At 41.8% G+C, this 22,667-nt stretch overlaps 1 protein-coding gene across 1 annotated transcript in view; it reads right to left on the bottom strand.

The window, feature by feature from the left end:
* Positions 1-21,020, bottom strand: part of Nol10 (nucleolar protein 10) — a 75,296-nt gene extending 54,276 nt beyond the window's left edge. The window contains exons 1-10 of the mRNA XM_028777750.1: positions 20,883-21,020; positions 18,860-18,905; positions 16,503-16,601; positions 13,117-13,194; positions 11,614-11,651; positions 10,329-10,465; positions 9,547-9,612; positions 7,628-7,688; positions 5,740-5,825; positions 461-539 (exon numbers count right to left, since the gene is read on the bottom strand). Coding sequence (XP_028633583.1) covers positions 461-539; positions 5,740-5,825; positions 7,628-7,688; positions 9,547-9,612; positions 10,329-10,465; positions 11,614-11,651; positions 13,117-13,194; positions 16,503-16,601; positions 18,860-18,905; positions 20,883-20,948 — 756 coding nt within the window. The 5' untranslated portion in view covers positions 20,949-21,020. The remainder of the gene's footprint in view (positions 1-460; positions 540-5,739; positions 5,826-7,627; positions 7,689-9,546; positions 9,613-10,328; positions 10,466-11,613; positions 11,652-13,116; positions 13,195-16,502; positions 16,602-18,859; positions 18,906-20,882) is intronic.
* Between the last annotated feature and the right edge of the window lie 1,647 nt (positions 21,021-22,667).

Below are 22,667 nucleotides of genomic sequence, written 5' to 3'. Positions count from 1 at the left end.
TCATTAGCAAATCTGTGACCTGTGACTTAGGCTGCTGCAACAAGTGACCTTGAGCGTGGTGGCACACACCTTTAGGAGGCAGAGACAGGTAGATCTCTATGAGTTCAAGGTTAGCCTCTTCTACACAGAATTCTAGGCCAGCTAACATTGTATGTCAAGACCCTATCTCAAAAGAAAAAAAAAGGCTCCTAGCATACACATGTCTTGGAAATGTTTACTGAACACAACTCTTACTTGCAGGATTCCCAGAGTCTTCAAAATATGTACTTAAATCCACTGTGACTAAGAGTTGAAAGCTGATAGAATTCCAAATTGGGCCACACATGCTAAAAAATACTGTTCTAGTATTCTGGAGCACCCTCTCCACTCCAGCCAAGAGAGAACAGCCTCACGCACTGTCCCAAGTGCCTTTCAATACACATCTAAGATACTGGCTCACATGCTCACATACGACATTTACCTGCCCTGTGGATGTTCCAACAGCCATGCTCAAGGCTCCATTAAACTTCAATGCAGAGATGGTGGGTAAGCTGTTTATCCTGAAAAGCAAACATTTGTTCTCTGTGACTAAGTAACAGGGTCATCATTTATCTCCACTTCAAATCTAACAAGGAAACTCATTACCAGCTATTTGTTTACAGTCTAACTGCATCCAAACTTTCATAATGAAAAAGATACTTCCCATACAAATGTAATCCCATCACCCACCTTCATCTTCCATTCTAGTCAGACAATAGAATGCTGTTCTGAAATGTTATGAAAACACACTGTTTTCAGAAATTTCTACAGGATGTGTGTGTGTGTGTGCCTCTCTGCAGATCTGGGATTAGTGACTGGTTGACATGGATGCCGGTGATCTAAACTAAGTCATGTCTTGCACAGCTAGCACTTTATTGAATGAGCCTTCTTCCCAGCCCCAAAACCTCCCTATCATTACTCAGAAAAACAATTTACCTTGGGATATGGGTGGGTATACTTACTTCTGATGTAAAATCAATTTCATTGAGGCAGGAGAGATAGCTCAGCAGTTAAGAACATGTACTGCTTTTGCAAAGAACTCAAATTCAAGTCCCAGTATCCAAATCAAGTGGCTCACAACCACCTATAACTCCAGCTCAGGGGATCTGACACCTCTGCTCTCTGCAGGCATCTGTACTCATGGGCACATACACACACATACTCATAATTTAAAATTGTTTTAAAAATAAAATAGATCAACTTCATTCATCTAAAATAAAAGACCTAAATATCTACAGTACTGAAGAACAAAAGATACAGGAACAATTCTAGAACATGCTTCTCAAGCACCAGCTAAACACTAGCACCAAAAGATTGAGGTGGAAAAAAAAAGAGATTAGGTCAGAAGTAGACCAAAGCTGGCTATGCTGATACATGCCTGCAATCCCAGCACTCAGGAGGCTGAGGTACGGCTACATAGTGAGATCATATCCCACAAAAAGAAGTGGACAACATCTCTGCTTCCAATCCTTATGGGCCACTTGCTACTACCCTGAGCCCAGGCCAGACCATGCCCTGAGCACTATCAAGCCTCTCCTGCCACCTACAGCCTTAGCCTGGAGCTACACTGAGCAGTGGCTGGAAAGGAGGCCGCTGCTCCTCAAAGGCACCATCACCCACTCTTCAAAATGAACTCTAGAATAACATTTCACACTGACTTATTTTCCTACTCCTCTGAGGCTTATTTCATAATGCAATTTTATCATTTTCTTCAGACAGGTAAATAAATCCTTCAATAGTTATAGTTTATGTTATGAGAACTTTGGTCTGCTGCCTCCTCCTCCTCCTCCTCCTCCTGGGACTTGCTAATAGATACCAAATTCACTGACTTCTGCACATTTATTTCCTAACCAGTCTATGTAACTCTGCTATTGGTTCTTCCTGGTTCCCAGGTGCCACAGCTGACTAACTCAGGCAGACAGTCAGTCACGGGAAAAAACGACAGCCTCCTCTAGCCAGTATTTCTAACTCCTCCATCTTCTGGAATTTACTAAATAACACAAGTGACAGGCTAAAGCTAAATTAAGAAACAAATTCAGGGGCTAGGGAGATGGTTCACAAGTTAAGAACACTGGCTGCTCTTTTAGAGGACTAGGGTTTGATTTCCCAGAACCTATCCATAACTCCAGTTTTAGATGACTCAACACCATCTGGGATTTATGGGTACCTGCACTTATGTGCAGATACAAATAGACACACGTAATTAAAAATAAATAAATCTTAAAAAAAGTAAAATACAATAAGATCACTTGAAACTGAACCAACAGGAAGAAAACTCCAATATTTAACATTTTGGTATGCCTCTGGATATTTTCCCCATGACAATAAATATATATGGTCATTATCCTTTTACAAAAATGTTATAAAAATGTAAAAACTCTATGACAACTGTTCTCACTGAAAGGTATACCTAAAAATGTATATTTATATACCCTTCCTTTCACAAACATACTCCTGAAATATAATTCTTAAGAGCTGAACACTGAGTATGTCACTGATGGAGAGTTTTCTTTTACAAAACACATCAAATTAAAGTACCTAACAAAACATCAGTTTCTGTACATAAGGAGCTCACCAAAGTCTCTGGTAAATATCAAGTACTAAGGTAGGGATGGGGTGGTATAATTCCAGCATTTGGGAAAAAAAGCATTAGGAGTTCAAGGCCATTCTAAGCCACCCAGTGAGTTTGAGGGCAGCCTGAAGCTACTCACTATCTGTTAAGTAGTCAAGTAGCTTTAGTTAACTGCTACCTCTGTTCTTTCTAATAACAATAAACTTGGTGGCATGTCTGTGTGTCTACTATGTACCAGATACTCAGGAGATTCCCTTATACCCAGGAATTATAGCCCGCACCCACAGGTAGAAGGAAAGAAGAGACCTCTCAAAGCTGTGCTCTGACCCTACATACATGAAGGTGCATGAGTGTGTCCTGCCCATGAAAATCAATTAACTGATCAAACAAACAAGTGCAATAAACTGAAAAGAAAGGGGGAGGAACGAATAGTGAGGACCTGCTAGGGAAGAGCCTTAGTTGAGGACAGGGAGACAGTGCTCACTCAATAAGGTAGTGGACGCTTGCTTACATTTTATTAGGTTTTCTGTAAAACAATTTAGCACGAACCCTAGAAACGAAGGTTCTAGATGCTTGGGAAATAGTCACTGAACTGCAAACATTGAATATACTCCTGGAGGCTCTTGTTGGCCAAATTCTGCTATACATCAGGCGGGCCTCTGCTGTTCTGTTTCAGAAACTGCTTAGCATCTTTTGTTACACTAAGTATAATTATTTTCAAAATATTATATCATAACAGCTAAAATCCCTTACCCCTAAAGAACAAAAAAATTCAGTACAAAATGTGAATTAATTTTCATTTAGTATTTCAACTAGATACATATGGTGGTGCACACCTTTAATCCCAGCACTTGGTGGGCAGAGACAGGCGATCTCCCAACTCAAGGCCAGCCTGGTCTACACAGTGAGTTGGAGGACAGCCAGGGATACACAGGAAAAAAAAAAATCATAAACAAAAAAAGTACTTCCATATTTCTAAAGACCAAAGTTAAGATTTTTTTTCTGTACTTTTCCTTAGATTGTGTAGCATCACATCTCCTGCAATTACTGCACTTCTACTTGAAATAGCCTTTGCTTTAAAATAAAACAAAACAAAAAGAACTGTGTGAACACATGCAGGGTGTACCCTGAGGACAGAGGACCTTTCACCTTTGGGAGCTCCAGAGACTGAACTCAAGTCATCAGGCACACATGCCTTTGATCCAAGCACTTAGGAGGTAGAAGCAGGTGTATCTTTGTGATTTGAGGCCAGTACAGTGTACAGAGTTCTAGGCCAGGCAGGGCTGGAGTGAGACTGTTTCACAAAAAACAAAAACCAACCAAACAAACAAAAAACAAGAAACAACAAAGAGAAACAAGGCCAGGCGGTGATGCTAAGGGCACAATGAACACAGAGCACACATCTGGACATAATTCAAAGACAAGTCAATGCTTGAGAGAAAATTAATCTCTCTGTTTTCAACAGAATGAGTAGATATCTTTAATATAACAAGTTTGCTTAGTATTATTTTCTTAGTATTAGATTTCCTAAGTACACTAATTTTTCTTGTTCTTCTTTTTTTTTTTTTTAACACTGATGGGTTAAAACAATGTGGCAACTGAAGAGCTGGCTCTGAAGGAAAGCACAAACTGCTCTGAGGGGATCAGAATTTGGTTTCCAGCACCCATACTGGGGCTCACAACTGCCTGTACCTCACACTGTGGCTCGAGGGGATGCAGTGCCCTCTTCTGGCCTGTTTAGGCATCTGACTCATGCACAGGCATGCACCTTATGCAAAAGCAAAACAAAACAAAACAAAACAAAACAAAACAAAACCCTTAGCATTCATCTTGGCTTTAGTTTATTCTATGTAGAAGTGAACTTCTTGGTTTAAAATTGCTTAATATTCTCTACACCATGTCATGATTAGTGAAGTTGATTATCATTTTAAAATAAACCCCAATAGTAATCAAGAAAAATGTTTCCATTGTCACTTTAAATGTATCAGTTTAAAACAAACATACACACAAGTTTACTTCTTAACAGAGTAAGATTTATATATTAGAAAGATGTATCTTTCTTTCTTTTTTTTCTTTTTTTTTGGTTTTTCGAGACAGGGTTTCTCTGTGTAGCCCTGGCTGTCCTGGAACTCATTCTGTAGACCAGGCTAGCCTTGAACTCTGGAACTCAGAAATCCACCTGCCTCTGCCTCCCAAGTGCTGGTATTAAAGGCGTGCGCCACCACCTCCCAGCAAGATGTATCTTTCTAATTCTGTCATTCTTAGTTTGTTTTACATTGAATTGCTTGCTCCTGTGGTACCGAAGATTGACCCTGCAGCCTTGCATACGCCTCAGGAAACTCTCCTATTGAGCTGCATCAGCTAACTAAGTCATTCTTAACTTTTTTTAAATCAAAGATGCTCCATATAGACATCTTTTCAAAGGAGCTATGAATCTCCACCCTAAAGGAAATCACACAGAACTTTGCAATAATTTAAAGTATCCTCACTGTCATTGCAGCCTGTCACCATCAGATGCTTCACCCTCCCATATGACATCTAGGGATGGTGTATAAACTCTCCCTGAAGTACACGTGGATTGCTGGAGAAGCAGTGAAAGAGAAAGGCTTTTCTGAACTGACTGCAGCAGATAAGCCTGGAACAAAGACCTGCCTGAGGGTGGTCTGCCCAGCAAAAACCTGGGCAGTGGTGCTAACCTGTGCCAGCCCACACAGGTGAGTGGATGACAAAGATGAGTTTTTCTTACTTAATTCAAGCTGTTACTTGTGTAACATGTGTTTCTCTCCAAGTACATACTACTCTCTGAATGTTTTAAGCATAGGAATTAGACCAATAAGAGCAAGAAAACAAATCACCCCTTGCTTCCTTCACCATAGCATTCAAAGCACATCTTCTAGCCTGCTAAGAATAATGGCCCTGCCCAGCCACCAATCCCACGGGACTGAAACCAAAAACACCACGCTGCTCTGAGCAGTCCTGGAGAGGGAATCTCCCTGGCTTGCCCACAGCTTTATAGGACAACAACCCCCGACATCAGTTTTAGATGTGAGTCAGAAAGTTTCATCCTCTGGCAATTAATTTCATACTGAGGCACTGACTTATATCAGAATGTTGATTGACAGTTATACTGTAAATTTATTGCTACTTACTCTGAATCTGCTGTGACACTATTTAATGCACAGTCTAACACGCCAACCCTTTTTCTGACTCTTGGATCCCAGCATTCCACTCGACCCTGAACAGAGAAGAAAAAAAAAAAACATATTTAAGTAAAAGCTGCAACTAGAAAATTTTTGAAGTGCTGGAGAGACAGCTCAGTGGTTAAGAGCCCTGACAGCTCTTCTAGAGGTCGTGAGTTCAATTCCCAGAAACCACAGAGTGTCTCTTAACCATCTGTAATGAGGTCTGGTGCCCTCTTCTGGTGTGTCTAAAGAGATCGATGTTGGTGTGCTCAGATGCATAATAAATAAATAAATCTTTGAAAGAAAGAAAAGAAAGGAAGGAAGGAAGGGAGGGAGGGAGGGAAGGAGGGAGGGAGGGAGGAAGGAAGGAAGGAAGGAAGGAAGGAAGGAAGGAAGGAAGCAAGCTAGCTTGCGAACATTTACCAAAAAAAAGATTTACTACCACCAGTTCCATGCAGAATCAAAGCCTAGCTTTTAGCCTGCAATCCTGGCAGTGTAGTGTGTTTCACTACAAGGTGATTTACTTCATAACCAAGAAAAGAAAAAGAAAAAAGTCCCAACAAGACACATGACCCTTAAGTTGGCTCCTATGGGAGGAAGGAGCAATAAAGACATTTATATTTATGAAAAAGGTCTTTATGGTTTTGTCAGCGTGTTTGAATAAGAACCTCACTGTCATCTACGCTAACCTTGACTTCCTGGACTCAAGTGATCCTCCTGTGTCAGTCTTCAGAGTAGCTAAGACCACAGGATAAATCTTTGCTTTAATCTGTATTACTTTTTTAGTTTTAGAGGTTTTTGTCTGTCTGTTTGTTTGTAGACAGGATTTCTCTGTGTAGCCCTGGCTGTCCTGGAACTCAATTCTGTACACCAGGCTGGCCTCAAACTCAAAACATCTGCCTGTCTTTGCCTCCCAAATTGGGATTAAAGGCATGCTTCACCACGGCCAGCTTATTTTTTGGCTTTTTGAGACAAAGACCTTTATAGCCCAGATCAGCTTGCACTCACTGTATAGACAAGGCTGGCCTTCAGCTTCTAACTCTCTAACACTTACTACCAAGGGTTGTGATATCATCTACCATTCTCAGCTTGAGTCCTGGTTTTTAAAAATTATATCTCAAATATTTAGGCATGAAATGTCATAATGTTCATGATTTACTTTCAAATGGCTCAGAAAACCTTTTAGAAAATAACTTTTATTTTAAAAAGGAATGTGTGGGATGCAATCACTGAACTGTTTTCAACATGCCTAAAGGTGTAATTTTCTTAAATAAATTAAAAGCTAAAGATTGATTAATCAATTGGTTTGACTGATTATCTATTGGCTCATGGATTTACACACCACTAGGGACCAAACCTAGGTCACACAATGCTAGGCAGGCCTCTGGTTTTAATTAGATATATATATGTATGTCTGTATATAGGTATGAGTCTGTGGGTGCATGTGCCCAAAGAGGCCAGAAGATGATCTCAGGTTTCCCCGGAATTCAAGTCATAGGCTGTTGTGAGCTGCTCTACCTGGATGGTGGACACCAAACTCAGGTCCTCTACAAGAGAATAATACACTTGTAACTGCTGAGTCATCTCTCTAGCCCCCAGAAAATCTTTTTTGAAATGAAAAATAGCTCAGTGGTTAAGGGGACTTGCTGCCAAGCCTGACAACCTGACTTCAATCCCCAGGACTCATACAGAAGAAATGAATCAACCACAACAAGTTGTCTTCTTATCTCTATATAAGCACAGGGGCAAGTGTGGAATGCACACACAATGAATGCAAAAAGAAAAGACATTCTGAAGAAAAACTGAAACTGTAAACAAATGAAACACGTTTGTTTCAGTGTGAACACACACTAACCTCTATTGTTCCTGTGGCGAACAAGCCATGCACTGCATTTATGTCGCAAACATTGTTCTCCCTAAACAGGAATGCAAACACAGGAAAAAGTATTAGGGAGCATCGTGTTCAGGGGAAGAGGCACTCAATGAACACGCTAAGTCTGTAGCACATCCAAATCCTGTGGACAGAAATGTGCAGACTCTCATCCACAAATGAAACGCATCAAGGCACGGGTGAGCTAAAGGCATGGCTCACAGTCACCAGAGCCCCAATACCCAGGGAGACACTACCTGCTGCATGCCAGACATGAGAGGCCCTCCTTCTGAAATACTATCCCACCATGAGAAGAAAGGACCTTCCATTTTCTTCCAAGGCAAAACAGCATTCTTAAGAACACAGGCCATCACTATGGCAATCTCAAGACCTGGATGTGCAGACAAAGCCTCATTTTCTTACTCTCTAGAGTGAATTTTGACCTATCTCAATGGGTTACTTTGAGAATTAAATCAAAGAACAAAATGGTCCCACCCAGAGTATAAGGGATATGTAATAAATAACAGAGGTTATGAACAGGAAATTAAGCAGCTGGAGAGCAGGTAATTTTTATTATGCAATAATGTATTATAAAGTTTTTAAACATAAAGTACTTTAAACGAGGGAAGAATAAAACCATCTTTGCAGCGTAGAATTTTTACCACTCCATGCTCTCCTTTCAGAATCCTCTTGTAGAGATAAGGCAAAGTTAGAAGCTCTGTATGTATAAATGCCTGCCTAGCTGGAGGCTCTAGGCAAGCCACCTACCCCAGTGCAGCTGCCCTCTGCGAATGGAGACAGTATGAGCCCTGGCAGACCCTGCTGTCCCTGTTAGCTGATATAGGTGGAGGGCTGCACAACACTCGGCATGATGAGTGTGTCCACTCTTCTGCGCATCTGCTACTCATCATTATAAGGTAGGGTCACTCCTGAAGAATTTCTTTTTGAATAAAAGTGTAGCTGAGCATGGTGTCAATGCCTGTCATCTCAGCACTGAAGAGACGAAACAGGAGGACTACCACAAGCTGGAGGCCAGCTGGTCTATATTAAATGCCAGGCTGCACAGGGTACATGGAAACACTGTCTCAAAAGGAAACAGAAAGCAAAATACATGCAAAAGAAAAAGTATAAAACAATAAAATAACCAAAACACTTTTAAAAAGGAAAACGTAGCTTAGAATATGTAGCAAAAGGGGAAAAAAAGCAACTAAAAATTTAAATGTCTACTAATCAAGAATAAAATTTTAAAGATTCTCACAAATTGAGTGTGGCAGGGCATACCTTTGAGCCCAGTACTTGGGAGGGAGACTCAGGCAGATCTCTTGGCATTTAAGACCAGCCTGGTCTACATAGTGAGCTATATAGGACAGTCAGAGCTACACAGTAATGACTCTGTCTTAAAAAAAGGAATTCCCAAGAAAAAAGTAACATAAAACAAGTCATGGATGAAAGCTTAATACTAAAAGTAAAAATAATAAACTGAGCTTTTAAAAATTAGTTAGAAGTTTTGTTGTTGCAGTTTTAAGACAGTTTTAAGACTATAAAATCCTGGCTGGCCTGGTCTCTCTCTATAGCCCTGGCTGGCCTGAAACTTGCTATGTAGACCAGGCGGGTCTTGAACTCAGAGATCTACCCAATTCTGCCTCCTTTGTGCTGGAATTAAATTATAAGTCTTTTTATATAGAACTTAAACTTTCAAGAAATCACAGGGCCAGGCAATGGTAGTGTTAGGAAAAGAAACTGAACACCACCTTCAGTTCTGATTAAAAGCATAGTTAATGATATTCTTTTAGATGACGGCCCAGGATGCTGGTTTAATGCAACCAGGTCATTTGATAACAACATGAGCCTCTGGCTCCATCTCCTGGGCAAAATATGTGCAGCAGAGGAACTGGAGTACTCACGCGGCGTCCGTCTGGAGAGGATTCAGGTACCGTCCTTGTTCTAAGTTTAATCTATAAACTTCAGAGCTGCAAGGAATAAAGAGAATCTGGTGAGCTACAAGCACTTTCCTGTGAGTAAGTATAAACCTTAGAAGCTCATGCACAGCTCTTACTCACAAGCCATCACTTCTCTTTGAAAAGCTGATAAAAACTTAATCTAAATATATACACTTTGTTCAAAATTTGCCACATCTTGGTGGTTAAGAGCTGAGTCTCTTGCAGGAAACCGAGTTCAGTTCTCAGCACCTCTCAGACTGCTCACAAGCACCTGTAACCCCAGCTCCAAGAGATCTCTCCTTCCATAGCCCAGCAGTGGAGTTACTGGCCTGCACTGCCATACTGAGGACCTTAACTCAGGTCCTCATGCTTGCAAAGAAAGAACTTCACCCACTGAGTCCCAGCCCCAGCCGCCTAACTCTACAACTACATATGCCATTAGTGACAAAATGGCCCACAGAGAAGTTCATCATTGATACTGAACAAGACAAAAGGCATTATAATACCACCTACTTGAAACTACGTATCAACATATAGACTATTGTATGCATGTATGTATGTATGTATGTATGTATGTATGTATGTTAATCTCTTTTTCTAAGACTGATTCCCTTTCACAGTAATGACACATTACTTTTTCTATTAAGAACACTTAAGTAGAAAAAGTCTATAAGTAATCTAAGAAGAGAAGCCAGCTAGCTGTGTGGGAGGTAGAAAGGCAAAAGCAAAAATAATCTGATCAGTACCTTGCACCTACGAAGTACAAGTCACAGGATGGATAGTGGTAAGAGAAGTCTCGGCCAAACTTGGGAATTCTGGTTTTGTAGTAAAAGCCTGATTGTGAGTGAAATTCAATGTATCTGTCATTATGTAAGAAGACAATCTGAAAAGAAAACAATCAAGGTTTGTTTGCTTAACTTTCATCATCACTAAAACTACCCAAGCAAGAAAAACTCTATCTCTCCCTCACTCACTCTGTACAAATATATAGATGTGTGTACACATATGTACATTTAGCATATGACAGAAATGTGTATGAAAAGCTAACATAGCATTTAAATGCATATCTATCAATGCTAGAAAAGGTAAGTTATAAAATCACCATACTAAAATCCTAGATAAACAGCTACGACAGCTAAAAGGATAATCTGTGCCTCATAGTTGGAGGAACTAAAGCCAGAAGGGAAAGCCACGTTAGCTACAAACTTCAACTTTGTTCCAAGATGCATGTGCCATGAAAAGGTTTGTTTGTGGAAATCCTTTTAACTGGTGAACACTTAAGGTACTTCCCATCATTTCCACTTTAAATTGAGAAACACTTTCCTAACAACTGAAAACTACTGAAGGTGGCCATGAAAAGTCAAAGACGGACCAATGGTATTAGGAAAAGTCTACTCAGACCTGCACCACAGCAGGCTACAACCTCCCGCCGAGTTACAAGAACTGGACAAACTGTTGGCTTCCTTATCTTGTATAAATAAGGCAAACATGCCTAGGCTAACATCGATAATCAGAACCATAGATCAAGACTATGAGGTACCTAACAAAGGGTGACTGCTACCAGTCAGTAAGGCCTCGAGACGCTAAGAACCAACTTGACATTAGGGCGACCAATAGTTCACTCCCAGTGTTGTTTTTCTTTTCTTTTTAAAAGATATTGCACACCATACATGTACATGGCCAAAAATCAACAGAAAAATGATATATTGCCTATTATTACACAGTGATTTTTAATTTAACACTGGGAATATCATAAAAACATTAGAAAAGTAAGTTCTAGAGCTGGAGAGACAATTAAGGGCACTTGCTGCTCTTTCAGAGGACCTGGGTTCAGATCAGCAGCTCACAATCACCTGGGGATCTGATGCTCCCTTCTGGTCTCCAAGGGCAACTGCACACACATGGCATTCACTGACATAGACACACACATGCATATAAATAAAAATAAAAAGTAAATATATTTTTAAAAAGTAAGTTATCCTCACTCAATTCTTGAGCACAGCAAGTACAAGACAATGCTACAAAACATACCTTTGAATAGTCATCTGATAAAATCTCAAAGGTGACAACTGAAAAATAACAGGGAAAAAAAAAAAACGCATTATCAACCAATGTTCTAACAAGACCACAAGCTTCATGTGAGGATTCTAACTGGTTTTAACTGGTGAATAATTATCTACAAATCCTGTCTTTGTCCTACCTCTCCATACAACAAGAAGAACATTCCCACTAATAATAAATGAAAAGTCATTACTATCTAGATTTTTTCTTTTTTTACAGAATTGAAGTAAATTTAGAATGATTCCTAAAAATTTTTGCCAGTTTAGCTGAGGTGTTCTTAGTAGTTTTTAATATTTTCAAATATAAACTAAAGAGCAGCCTTTAAAATGCTGCTTTAAGATGGGGCCCCAGGCTGGGTGTTCATGTGGTGGTGCAGGACTTTACTCCCAGCACTTGGGAGGCCGAGGAAAGAAGAGTTCTGTGAGTTTGAGGCCAGTCTGGTGTAGATAATGAGTTGTGAATCAGGCATGACTGCAAAGAGAAACTCTGTCTCAAAAAAAAAAAAAAAAAGAAAAAAGGCATCAGTAACTCTTTGCCTAAACAAAGTTTATCTCTATACAAAACAGAGTTAAACAGCTGTTATTACTGGCATACAAAGTTTCTATGTTCTCTAGCAGCAAGGGTGAGACTAGGAGGCTATGCTGGTAATTCTACACAGCACTGTATCTCATTTACTTCTTTCCCATTGTTCCTAAAACACTGGGCTGATAAAAGCTGAACTCTGCCATTTTAACCTGCTGTCCATATTAGGCAATATTCTGGAAATAACCCCTGTAACCTTTACAGGGTGCCATGTTCCCCTGGTAAGAGTAAGGGTGGAACCTGTGAGTTATTGATGCACTGCTCCGAGATTATATTATACTGTATGACAAAGGGGAAGGTTTGTTTAATCATATGAATCTCTTAAAAGAAGAGGTCTCTCAAGCTGGAGACAGGAGTCAGTGGTTAAAAGCATTTGTTGTTCTTCCAGAAAACCCAGGTTTTGAGTCCCAGCACCCACATGCAGCTCACCATCTGTAACTCCAGTTGGAGTGGATCATATGCCCTCTTCTGGCCTACTGTGGTATCAGGCACATGCATGGTGCACAGACAAATATGTGGGCAAAACACCCATACACATAAGATTAAAAAAAAAAAAATGCTGGCAGCCTTACAAAGCAAATGGAGTCCAGCTGAAACCCAGCAAGAAAGGAGACACCACCTCCCAGTCCCATAGCCATAACCTTTGTGAAGCTGGAAGCCTACTCTAGACCAGCCTTAAAGGTTAGAGCCCACCTGGCCGACCCCATGAGGACAGTCTGTGCACAGCCCAGAGCGTGGCCAGTGCAGGTTACAGCCTGTTAAGTGCAGCACCATATTAAACTACTTCATCTACAGCAACCAAAACCTACCGCACAACCCACTCTCATTTTAAAGAGCAGTGCAATGGACAATTCTGAAAAGCTATTTATGAGCCCAGAGTTGGCCTCTTACCTTCAGAATCCAAGCACCTTTCAAACTTCAAGGATAACTGATAGGTGTCATAACACCGGACCCGAGGCTTATATGTTCCTATAAAAAAAAAAAATTAGCATGATGCAAAAACAAAGGCTACAATTTGCGTAGCCACACTCTACACAACTGCTTTGTGTCCTTTCTGTCCTGAGGTAGGATAGGACCAAATCAAAGAACCATAGAGAATGAAATATAAATACCTTAGAAGATTCATGGCAATCCAGTAAAAGAAAACAGAAAAAAATCAAGTAGCTTGACAAGACAAAAAAGATGCTTAATATTTGTGTCAGTGAAAGGGTTAAAAAATTATTCAAACACTAAGGGATTCAACTTCCCTGATAATGTCCAATACATGTGACAGGAATTCACCTTGAAACTGTAACACCACTTGTGGACTATAGAAACCCAGCCACAAGCCTAAGGGCTACAGGAAGAATGTTCGCTGCAACTTGTGTCACATATGGCCAAAGATTAAAAGCAAACAGGCTCCACTGATAGAGCCCTGCTTAAATAAACGGTGGTAACCCCCACCAGGAAACACACAGCACACAAAGACAGCAGAGCCGTAGCACCAGTAACAGGCTCCCAAAGTGTGCTGTGCAGTTGGTTCTCTCTTTCCACCATGTGGAGTCCAGGGATTGAACTCAGGCTTCACAGCGAGCCACCTCAGCAGCCCCCACAATGATAAGGGAAGTGAGTTCAAAGACCAGAGGTGAGGAGTGCAACATAGTGCTTAAGATCCCGATTCTATGAAGCTAAAGGCAGCTTCACAGGGATGGTGGGCAGAGTAAGTGCAGGCATAGCAACTATCTGGGGAAGCTCACACCTTATGTCACATTCTTCTATAATATTTGCATTTTATATAAATGAACCATCATTTTTTGTTTTGTTTTGTTTTGTTTTGTTTTGAGACAGGGTTTCCCTGTGTAGCCCTGGCTGTCCTGGAACTCACTCTGTAGACCAGGCTGGCCTTGAACTCAGAAATCTGCCTGCCTCTGCCTCCCAAGTGCTGGGATTAAAGGCGTGCGCCACCACTGCCTGGCAGGATCATTTTTTAAAACCAAAATGACATTATAAAAAAAAAAAAAAACAAAAGGAAATAGTTTTCCAGCATGAATCAAAACTTAAGATTTCATTTAAAAAAAGAAAAGTTTAAAAACCAAAAAAATATACTTAGCATGGTAATGCATGACTATAACCCCAGCACTAAGAGGCTGAGGCAGCAGGCACATGAGCTCAGGCTAGAGAAGACATCCTGTTTCCCAAAGCAACAGGACAGCAAGTCTTCCCAAAGCAGAAAAGCTTGCAGACTTTGAGTCCACCACTGGATGATGACATGATTGCTGTGTGATGGGCCTTAGGAAAAACTACTAAGATATGCAGGGCCTTTGCTTTGAATTTGAGTTTGTTTTTCCTTTTATTTCTGCATTGTCTACAAGGTTCATTACATTATCTTGACTCTCAAGAAAAAGAATGGGGCAAAAACATACATTTGGATAAAATCAGCGCCTCAGTTTCCATTTCCATCCCTATGTATGAGTAAAGTCTAACAAGGTCACCGAGGACAGATTTGTAGCTGAGACACTGCTCGGTCTCTAGAGCACTTACATGGCACTCTTAAAGCAAGGGGGTTGGTCCCCAGCACCGAAGAGAAGGAAAGGAGCATGTGAATCTGGTCTGACTCTAAACTCAATGCTTCCAAAGGAAGCCAAGAGGCTGGTTAGCTCTGTGACAGATCACAGTTTGCACATGCCCTGGTCTGATTCCTGTGGGTAGTTAATCTTGACTGAAACATCTCCAGGGACAAATGTTGTCCAACTTGTTTTTAGCCACAAGTCCTAGAGCAGTGACAAAGATGGAGGCAGTGACAGAAGCCAGAGATGAAAGGTCTAGCTCTACTGAGCTAAGAGACAGCAAGTGGATCCCTAAATCCACTTCTGTGAGTCCCAAGGAAAGGGCCAGAATAGAGGCAAACCAGAGGACGCTGCACTCAACCACACTGTCTCTAACAGCCACTAGCTGTACAGAGATATTTAAATTAAAAGCAACTACAATCAAAACTTAAATTCTGAGACTATCAATGTTCATATATTATTGATGAAAAGTCTTTTTAAGGTCAAAGTAAAACCTAACTGGCGATGGTGGCACACGCCTTTAATCCCAGCACTTGGGAGGCAGAGGCAGGTAAATTGTTGAGTTTGGGGCCAGCCTGTTCTATAGAGCAGGTTCTAGGACAGCCAGGGCTACACAGAGAAACCCTGCCTAGAAAAAAAGAAAAGCAACAACAAAAAAGTAAAACCCAAGGATTCTAAGTAAGAAACCAATAATCTTGTCAGGAGTACAGAATGATTTCATAAAAGAAAGTGTAATTTAACATTAAATCTCTCTTGCTAGGCATGGTGATGCATTTTCAATCTTAGCACTTGGGAGGCAGAGGCAAGTGGATCTCTGTGAGTTTGAGGCCAGCCTGATCTACACAGCCAGGTCTAGGACAGCCAGAGCTGCATAGTGTGAACCTGTTTAAATCAATAACAAAATCCTCCCACTTGATCTACCCCCTGGAGCACTGGGCCCATCATTCAGTATCTCTGGATCGAGATCTGAATTAAAGGTCTAAGTTCCTTCTAGCCCCCAATAACTGTGTCCAAACATCTCAGGTCTCCTCAATCCTCTTTCCCAGTTTCTCAAAATAAAAACAGAGGCTGAAGGGCTCACTGTTAAAAGACTGGCTGCTTTCCAAAGGACCAGGGTTTGGTTCCCTGCACCCACGTGATGGCTTACAACTGTGTCACTCCAGTTCCTGGGATCAAAAGCTCTTTTGGATTTCTTGGTATAAGGCATACACACATTGCACTTACAAGATACGGCTATACTCATATACAAAAAATAAAATAATAAATCTTAAAAAAAAAACCCACAGGCTTAGAGATACTATGACAGCCATCAATACAGCCTAAAGGGACTGGCTGGGTATATATATGACGCCATTAAAATCGAGTGGAGCAAAATCTGGTATGAATGCACATACTGTAGTCTCAGCACCTGGAAGTAGAGACGGGAAGACTGTGAGGCCAGTCTAGGATACATAACGAAGCCAAAAATTAAAAATAAAATAAAAAAGCTGTTATCTGAGACCTACTCTGAAAATTCATTTTAAAAAGATATGGATTGATAAACACAGTAAGCTATTCAGTGAAGAATCTAGGTCACAGATAAATGAGTGCTCATTAAATTCTTTTGAATATTTCTGTATGTCTGAAAATGATTATAATAAAACACTGAGGTAAACAAAGGGAGTGACCTTTTCCTACTAGAGCACTTCCTATTATGGAAGACATACTAATCATAACCACAAAGATGCTTACCAGTTGCTAAAATATACTGTCCATCTTTTGACACCTTGATAGTAGTACACACAGTAGGCATTTCAAAGTCCTGAATAAGTTCAATTCTCCTACGAACATCTACAAAGAGAGAAGGGGGTGGGATGGAAACTAGTTCAACACGGGCACCAGGGGAGAAGGGCAGAGCATGCTGGACAGGAACAACGACTGTAGGCAGCAGTATACAACCCAACAGCTGCCATCCCTGAGAAGGACCCCAACACAGCCCACCCAGCTTTCCTCTTAGCTCCTACCAGTTAACAGTTGGAATCTGAATTCCCCCAGGGACCCAAGTGTCCAAAGGTCTGGTTCCTGGGCTCATGTTTTAATTGGGAGGTAGTAAAACTTTTGGGGGAGGGGTAGTGAGGTCTTAGCCACTGGAGTCATGCCCTCAAAGCAGACTATAGGATATTCATTTGCTCCATCTCCTCCTGTTTCCTAGATACTAAACAGTGAACAGCCCCTTCCACCATGAGCTTCCACCACCACGTGTTGTCTCACCACAGGCCCCAAAGCAACAAAACCAGTTGTACACAGACAAAACCCTCCAAAACCATGAGGAAAACAAGACGTTCCTCCTTTTGAGTTACCTCAGGTACTCTGCTATGGTAATGGAAAACTGACTTTTTTCTCACTTTTTAAAAAGAAATAACATCTTGAAAAAGTCCACAATGATAATAAGAAAAAGTTTAAAGACCTGGGTGAAGGAGGAACATTAACTCACCATTAGTCACTGCTGCAACAATAAACAGTGTTTTCACCTAAACATTTCTAGGCATGAGCCTCTAAAATCTTAGGCTTATCCAAGAAATTAGTGTAGAGTTGATGTTTCCCTGTTAGCTCTGCCTCTCTGTAGCCAGGAGGGCACAGGCTAAAAAGGAAGACCTAGTGCAGCCTCTGTGGACCACGGAACCTACTCTCAAAAAATACATTTTTTTTCTACCAGAGTAAGGATTCTGACTGGTCACTACTGCGAACACAGCTTATCTACGACACATTTATGCCTTGTGTATAAAACCCAAATATTAAGACTGGAGGAAGGCCTGTGGGTGTGGCTTAGTGCTAGACAACATGCTTAGCATGTGTGAGGCCCTGGGTTCAATCCCTGGCACCACAAAGAACAAAAAAAATCAAATACTGAACCACTTGAATTGCTAGACACCTATTAGTCCTGAGCAGGCCAGGAAACAGTTTCTTCCCATAAATAACCTGAATGCATTTTGTAACACATGAGCGCCCTGGAAGGGGAGCAGATAAAATCCCAGTCTGTAGGCTCTGAGCAGCATTTGTTTCCTCCTGAGTTAAAAATCTCACTTTCTACCTGACTTTAGTACCATACAGAGCCCATTTTTTTCAAGAAGCTTGCCAAAAGATCTCAATGTCACAGCTAAACCCCTCCTAGCTAAAACTGAAATCTGCAGGAAGGTAAGCCTCCTATCACTGGTAACCTCCTAGCTAAAACTGAAACCTACAGGAAGGTAAGCCTCCTATCACTGGTAACCTCCTAGCTAAAACTGAAACCTACAGGAAGGTAAGCCTCCTATCACTGGTAACCTCCTAGCTAAAACTGAAACCTGCAGGAGGGTAAGCCTCCTCCTGTCACTGGTAGCCTGAGCTGGAAAATGTTTGATGGGAATGAACTCATCAAGGCCAGGTGAGTCACCGATGGACCTCATTGTTCACATCTAGACAGTTCACACACAAAGTTCTTCTGTTTACAATGAAAACATTTACTGTCTATTTACTGTCTCTCTATTGCAAAACAGAGACATTCAACTAACAGATAACAATTCTGACACAGTAGGAACTGTTTTGAAAGACAGTCCTCCTTGGGCCATCTTGCTGAGTGTGGCAGTCCTGCAAGAGTCTAACCACTTTTACCTGAGCTATGTCTCAGGGTTGTTGGCAACTGTGAATTCTGACAAATGAGGTCACAGAAGGGCAGGCCTGTTTTCTGCCTGCTACCAAAGCAGTGGGCTTCCCACCTCTGGGCTCCTCCCTGAAACGCAGACCCACTGTGCGCAGGCCTCATCCGAGCCATGCTGAAGCCCACCCAAGGGGCAACTAGGATAAACATGCTGAAATTCCTGCCATCTTGCCGTGTCATGAATGCTAAAGTCTGTGCCTCTGATTCAGGAGCCTTGCTGTCATCTATGAAAGAGGGTGAGGCTACCTCATTATCTTGAAAGGGAGATACTACATCACCTGCAGGACAGTAACCAAAAACATCAAAGAGAGAGAGCAAAAAGCTTATTTCCCACACCCCAAGCTTGAGAGGCAGAGAGCTGAGGACACTGTCCCACAGGCAGCTGACAAGCTGGAGCACCCTGCATACTCACCGACATCCTTCTTCTGCAGTGCTCTCTTCTTCCTGTCAGAAAGCCACTACAAGGAAACAGAGAGTGCGCTTTAAAACATATCTAAATTATTTCTTACTTGCAAAATAATGTTCACTTTAGAAAATGTAAGCTTACAGGAAATAATAAAATGGAAAGTGGGACTATTCTATAATCTTAACTCCATGATAACATATATTCTGGATTTTACTTAATTTTTTTATGTATGTAAGTGCTCTGTCTGCATGTATGCCTGAATGCCAGAAAAGAGCATCAGATCCCAGAACAGATTGTTGTAAGCCACCATGTGGTTGCTGGGAATTGAACTCAGGACCTCTGGAAGAGCAACCAGTGCTCTAAGTGCTGAGCCATCTCTCCAGTGCTCAAATTATGTATTTAAAACAAAATATTTACATATACTAAACAAATTTTAAAACAACTGTTTTACAAAGCATTAAACAAAAGCATAAGATGTATCCATCTAAGCTAAGAGAATGCAAACTCTCAAAATGATGGGTTTTAATTTCTATATGGAGTGAGTGCCCCTAATGTGTGTACATGTTCCTGTGTTGAGACAGAGTCACACTATGTAGCACTGTAGCCAGGCTGAACACAGGCTCATAATCATCCTGTCTTAGCCTCCCAAACACTGGAAGTATAAACGTATCTCTTTGCCAGTCAAATGTATTTCTTGCAAAGACTAGGAACAGACCTATGGCTGGCCTAACAGCCAACCCTGGATAAGAGTGGTTTTTACCAGCACAGTCACTGAAAGCCAATTGTATTCTACAGGCAACAGTTGAATGAACGGCAACAATAGAGCACTTGTCAGTTATAGTGTCACTGCAGGGATGGGTCTCTACTGGGACAATTTTGCTTCCCAGAAGGCTTATGGCAATTCTGTTTTGTTTTGTTTTTTGAGACAGGGTTTCTCTGTGTAGCCCCGGCTGTCCTGGAACTCACTCAGTAGACCAGGCTGGCCTCGAACTCAGAAATCCGCCTGCCTCTGCCTCCCAAGTGCTGGGATTAAAGGCATGCGCCACCACCGCCTGGCAATAATTCTTAAAGTCTTAGTCTATCATCACAATTGGGAGATGTAATCCTAGTACCTTGTAGGTATGGACCAGGGATGCTAGCAAACATTATATAAGACAACATCAGCAACAAGGAAGTGTCCAGCTTAAAATGTCAATAAATTTGAGGCTAAATCCCCCATTGGGAAAAAAGTCATTTTTAAAGAGAAAAGCTAGTGTACTATCCTTACTAGTCATGGCAAAATAATCTTTAGAAGTCTCTAGTCACGCAGACTCACCTCTCTAGTCCCTAAGTATACACCAAGGCAGTCTGTATTTGGAACAGGATGATACTTTGAAGAGCCCGGGGGTGGGCCACAGTTTTCCAGCTCTCTGCAGTAAGTGAGCTGCCTTACAGTCTGTGACTGTATTGCTCTGACTGTATTTCAGGCAATGATCTTTCAATTAAAGGATGTGAGAGTAGTTTCTAGACAGTCAGCATGTTCCTACACATGAACCTAATACAGGCAAAGATATTGTCTTTGGTTTTCTATGTCGTGATAAAATTCAGCCACACTTCTACATCGCAGACCATCACTGAGGGAACTCAAGACAGAAACTCAAACAGGGCAGAAACCTGGAGGCAGGTGCTTATGCAAAGGCCATGAAGTACTATTGTTTACTGGCTCGCTTGGCCTGCTTTCTTATATTTTTATTTGTGAGCCATCTCTCCAGCCCTTGGCCTGCTTTCTTATAGAACCCAGGGCCATAGCTCAGGAATGGCACCATCCACCATGGGCTAAGCCCTTCCCCATCAATCACTAAGAAAGTGTCCTACAGCTAGATCTTATGGAGGCATTTTTTCAATTGAGGTTCCCTCCTTTCAGTTAACTCTAGCTTGTGTCAAGGTGACATAAAACTAGCCACCACAGCCAGCCAATGGTAAACTAGAGATGTATGTCAGTCATTAGAGCAATGAGAGGAGCGGAGGCGGCGAGGGGATGAGGACTCACCTCCGGAAGAGACTTGCCGCAGCTAAGGCTGTAAATCTTCACTTCGTTGAGGCTGGAGACCTGCATCGTAGCGCGCAGAAGCCGGAGCCCGGCACACAGTCACAGAACGCCAGCCCACCGGAATACTCCAGTATCCAAATCCCAGGCGACCCGGCACAACGTGCAGGAACTGGCGCGAGCTGATGACGCACTTCCTGGCTCCGGAAGCGCACGCTCACTTGGACGCCCCAGGGCGGAAGCACTAGAGACGAGCAGAGCGGCTCCGGAGAGACGTGCGGTTGCTCTGGGGTTGGAAAAAGCGAAAATGAAAAGAAAAATCGTACGAGAAAGCATGAGATGGGGAAGTGAGTTTGAACCTCATATCGTTTGAGACTAGAATGTGACAGTTATAACCACTTATCATTTTTAGAAAGTTCTTAAATTATACTGCTCTTTCAGTACAAGCTGCCTCCCTTGTCCATCTCTGAGGATTTGGGATGACTTTCTGGTCGGGCTGACTTCCTTCATGGGCATTTTCTCACTGCTAAAAAAGCCATAAAGTAGAAAAGACAATGACCTTCCCAAAACCTACTTTATAAGAACTCGGGTCACAGCCTGGCAGTGGTAGCATACGCCTTTAATCCCAGCATTTGGGAGGCAGAGGCAGTCTCTATGAGTTTGAGGGCAGCCTGCTCTACAGACTGAAACCCTCTCTTAAAAAACAAACACACAAAACATCAACAACAAATCCACAAATCACATTCATAAGAACTCCACCCTCAACCCTATCATCCCCACTATGGTTTGAATATGAACTGTCACACTTCCTAAAATTGTTCATGTGTTGAACACTGATCCCCCTCTGATGGTGATATTGAGAAGTGACTGGATTATAACAGCTCCAGCTTGATCAATAGATAGCGGAATAGGCTCTTAAGAGTTGAGGCCTGGACTCAACAGGTAATAGCACCTTGCATCCAGCCTGGTGATCTAAGATTGATCCCAGGACCCATGTAGTGAAGGAGAGAGAGAATTCTGCCAAGTTGTTCTGTGGCCTCCAGACACATGTGCATCCACCCCCACACAAAATAAATAATGTAAAAAAGTGTTTTAAATTTTAGGTTGAAGCCAGCTTGGAGGAGTAAGTCACTGGGTTTGTGCCTATGAAAGTTCCCTCCCTCTTCTTCCTCTTTCTCTGCCTTCTTTTTCTCCTTTTTTCTATCTCTTCCTGACATCTTGAGGCACATGTTCCTGCCACCATGGTGTTCTGCCTCACCACAGCCTTGCAGCCATAGGACTGACACCTCTGAGAATAAGAACCAGTGTAAACCTGTCCTCTTTTCAAGTTGCTTTCTTAGGTGTTTAGTCACAGCTGCAGAAAGCTGACTGGCAACAGCCTCCCCCCCACCAAGACCCCTTTCTCTAATACCATCCCCTTGAGGGGTAGGATTTCAACATACAGACAATAGCACTCTTTGCTGGGAGTTTAGTTCAGTGGTAGAGTACTTGCCTGCAAGCTCGAGACTATGGATGTGATCCCCAACACACACATAAAAAGAAGGGGGGAAAGTCCTGATCCAAAGTCCTACAGTGTTTGATGTGCTTTAGCCTGTGTCGATACCACACAGCTCCACAAAGATGGTTTCTATTTCAAACACATCCACTTGTCTCTCCGAGAAGAACAGCAGAATTGAGAGTCAGCAGCTGCACACAAGGGAACACAGGCTTTGCTTCAACATGAGCAAAATTGCTGCACACTCACCCCACAAATGTCTGACCTCCTTCGCACAGCGGCCACTGAGGAAG

The sequence above is a fragment of the Grammomys surdaster genome, unplaced genomic scaffold, assembly GCF_004785775.1.
Source record: "Grammomys surdaster isolate TR1022 unplaced genomic scaffold, NIH_TR_1.0 314, whole genome shotgun sequence".
Taxonomy (NCBI): domain Eukaryota; kingdom Metazoa; phylum Chordata; class Mammalia; order Rodentia; family Muridae; genus Grammomys; species Grammomys surdaster.
The sequence above is the reverse complement of the archived record's forward strand: the minus strand, read 5'-3'. Positions and strand labels throughout refer to the sequence as shown.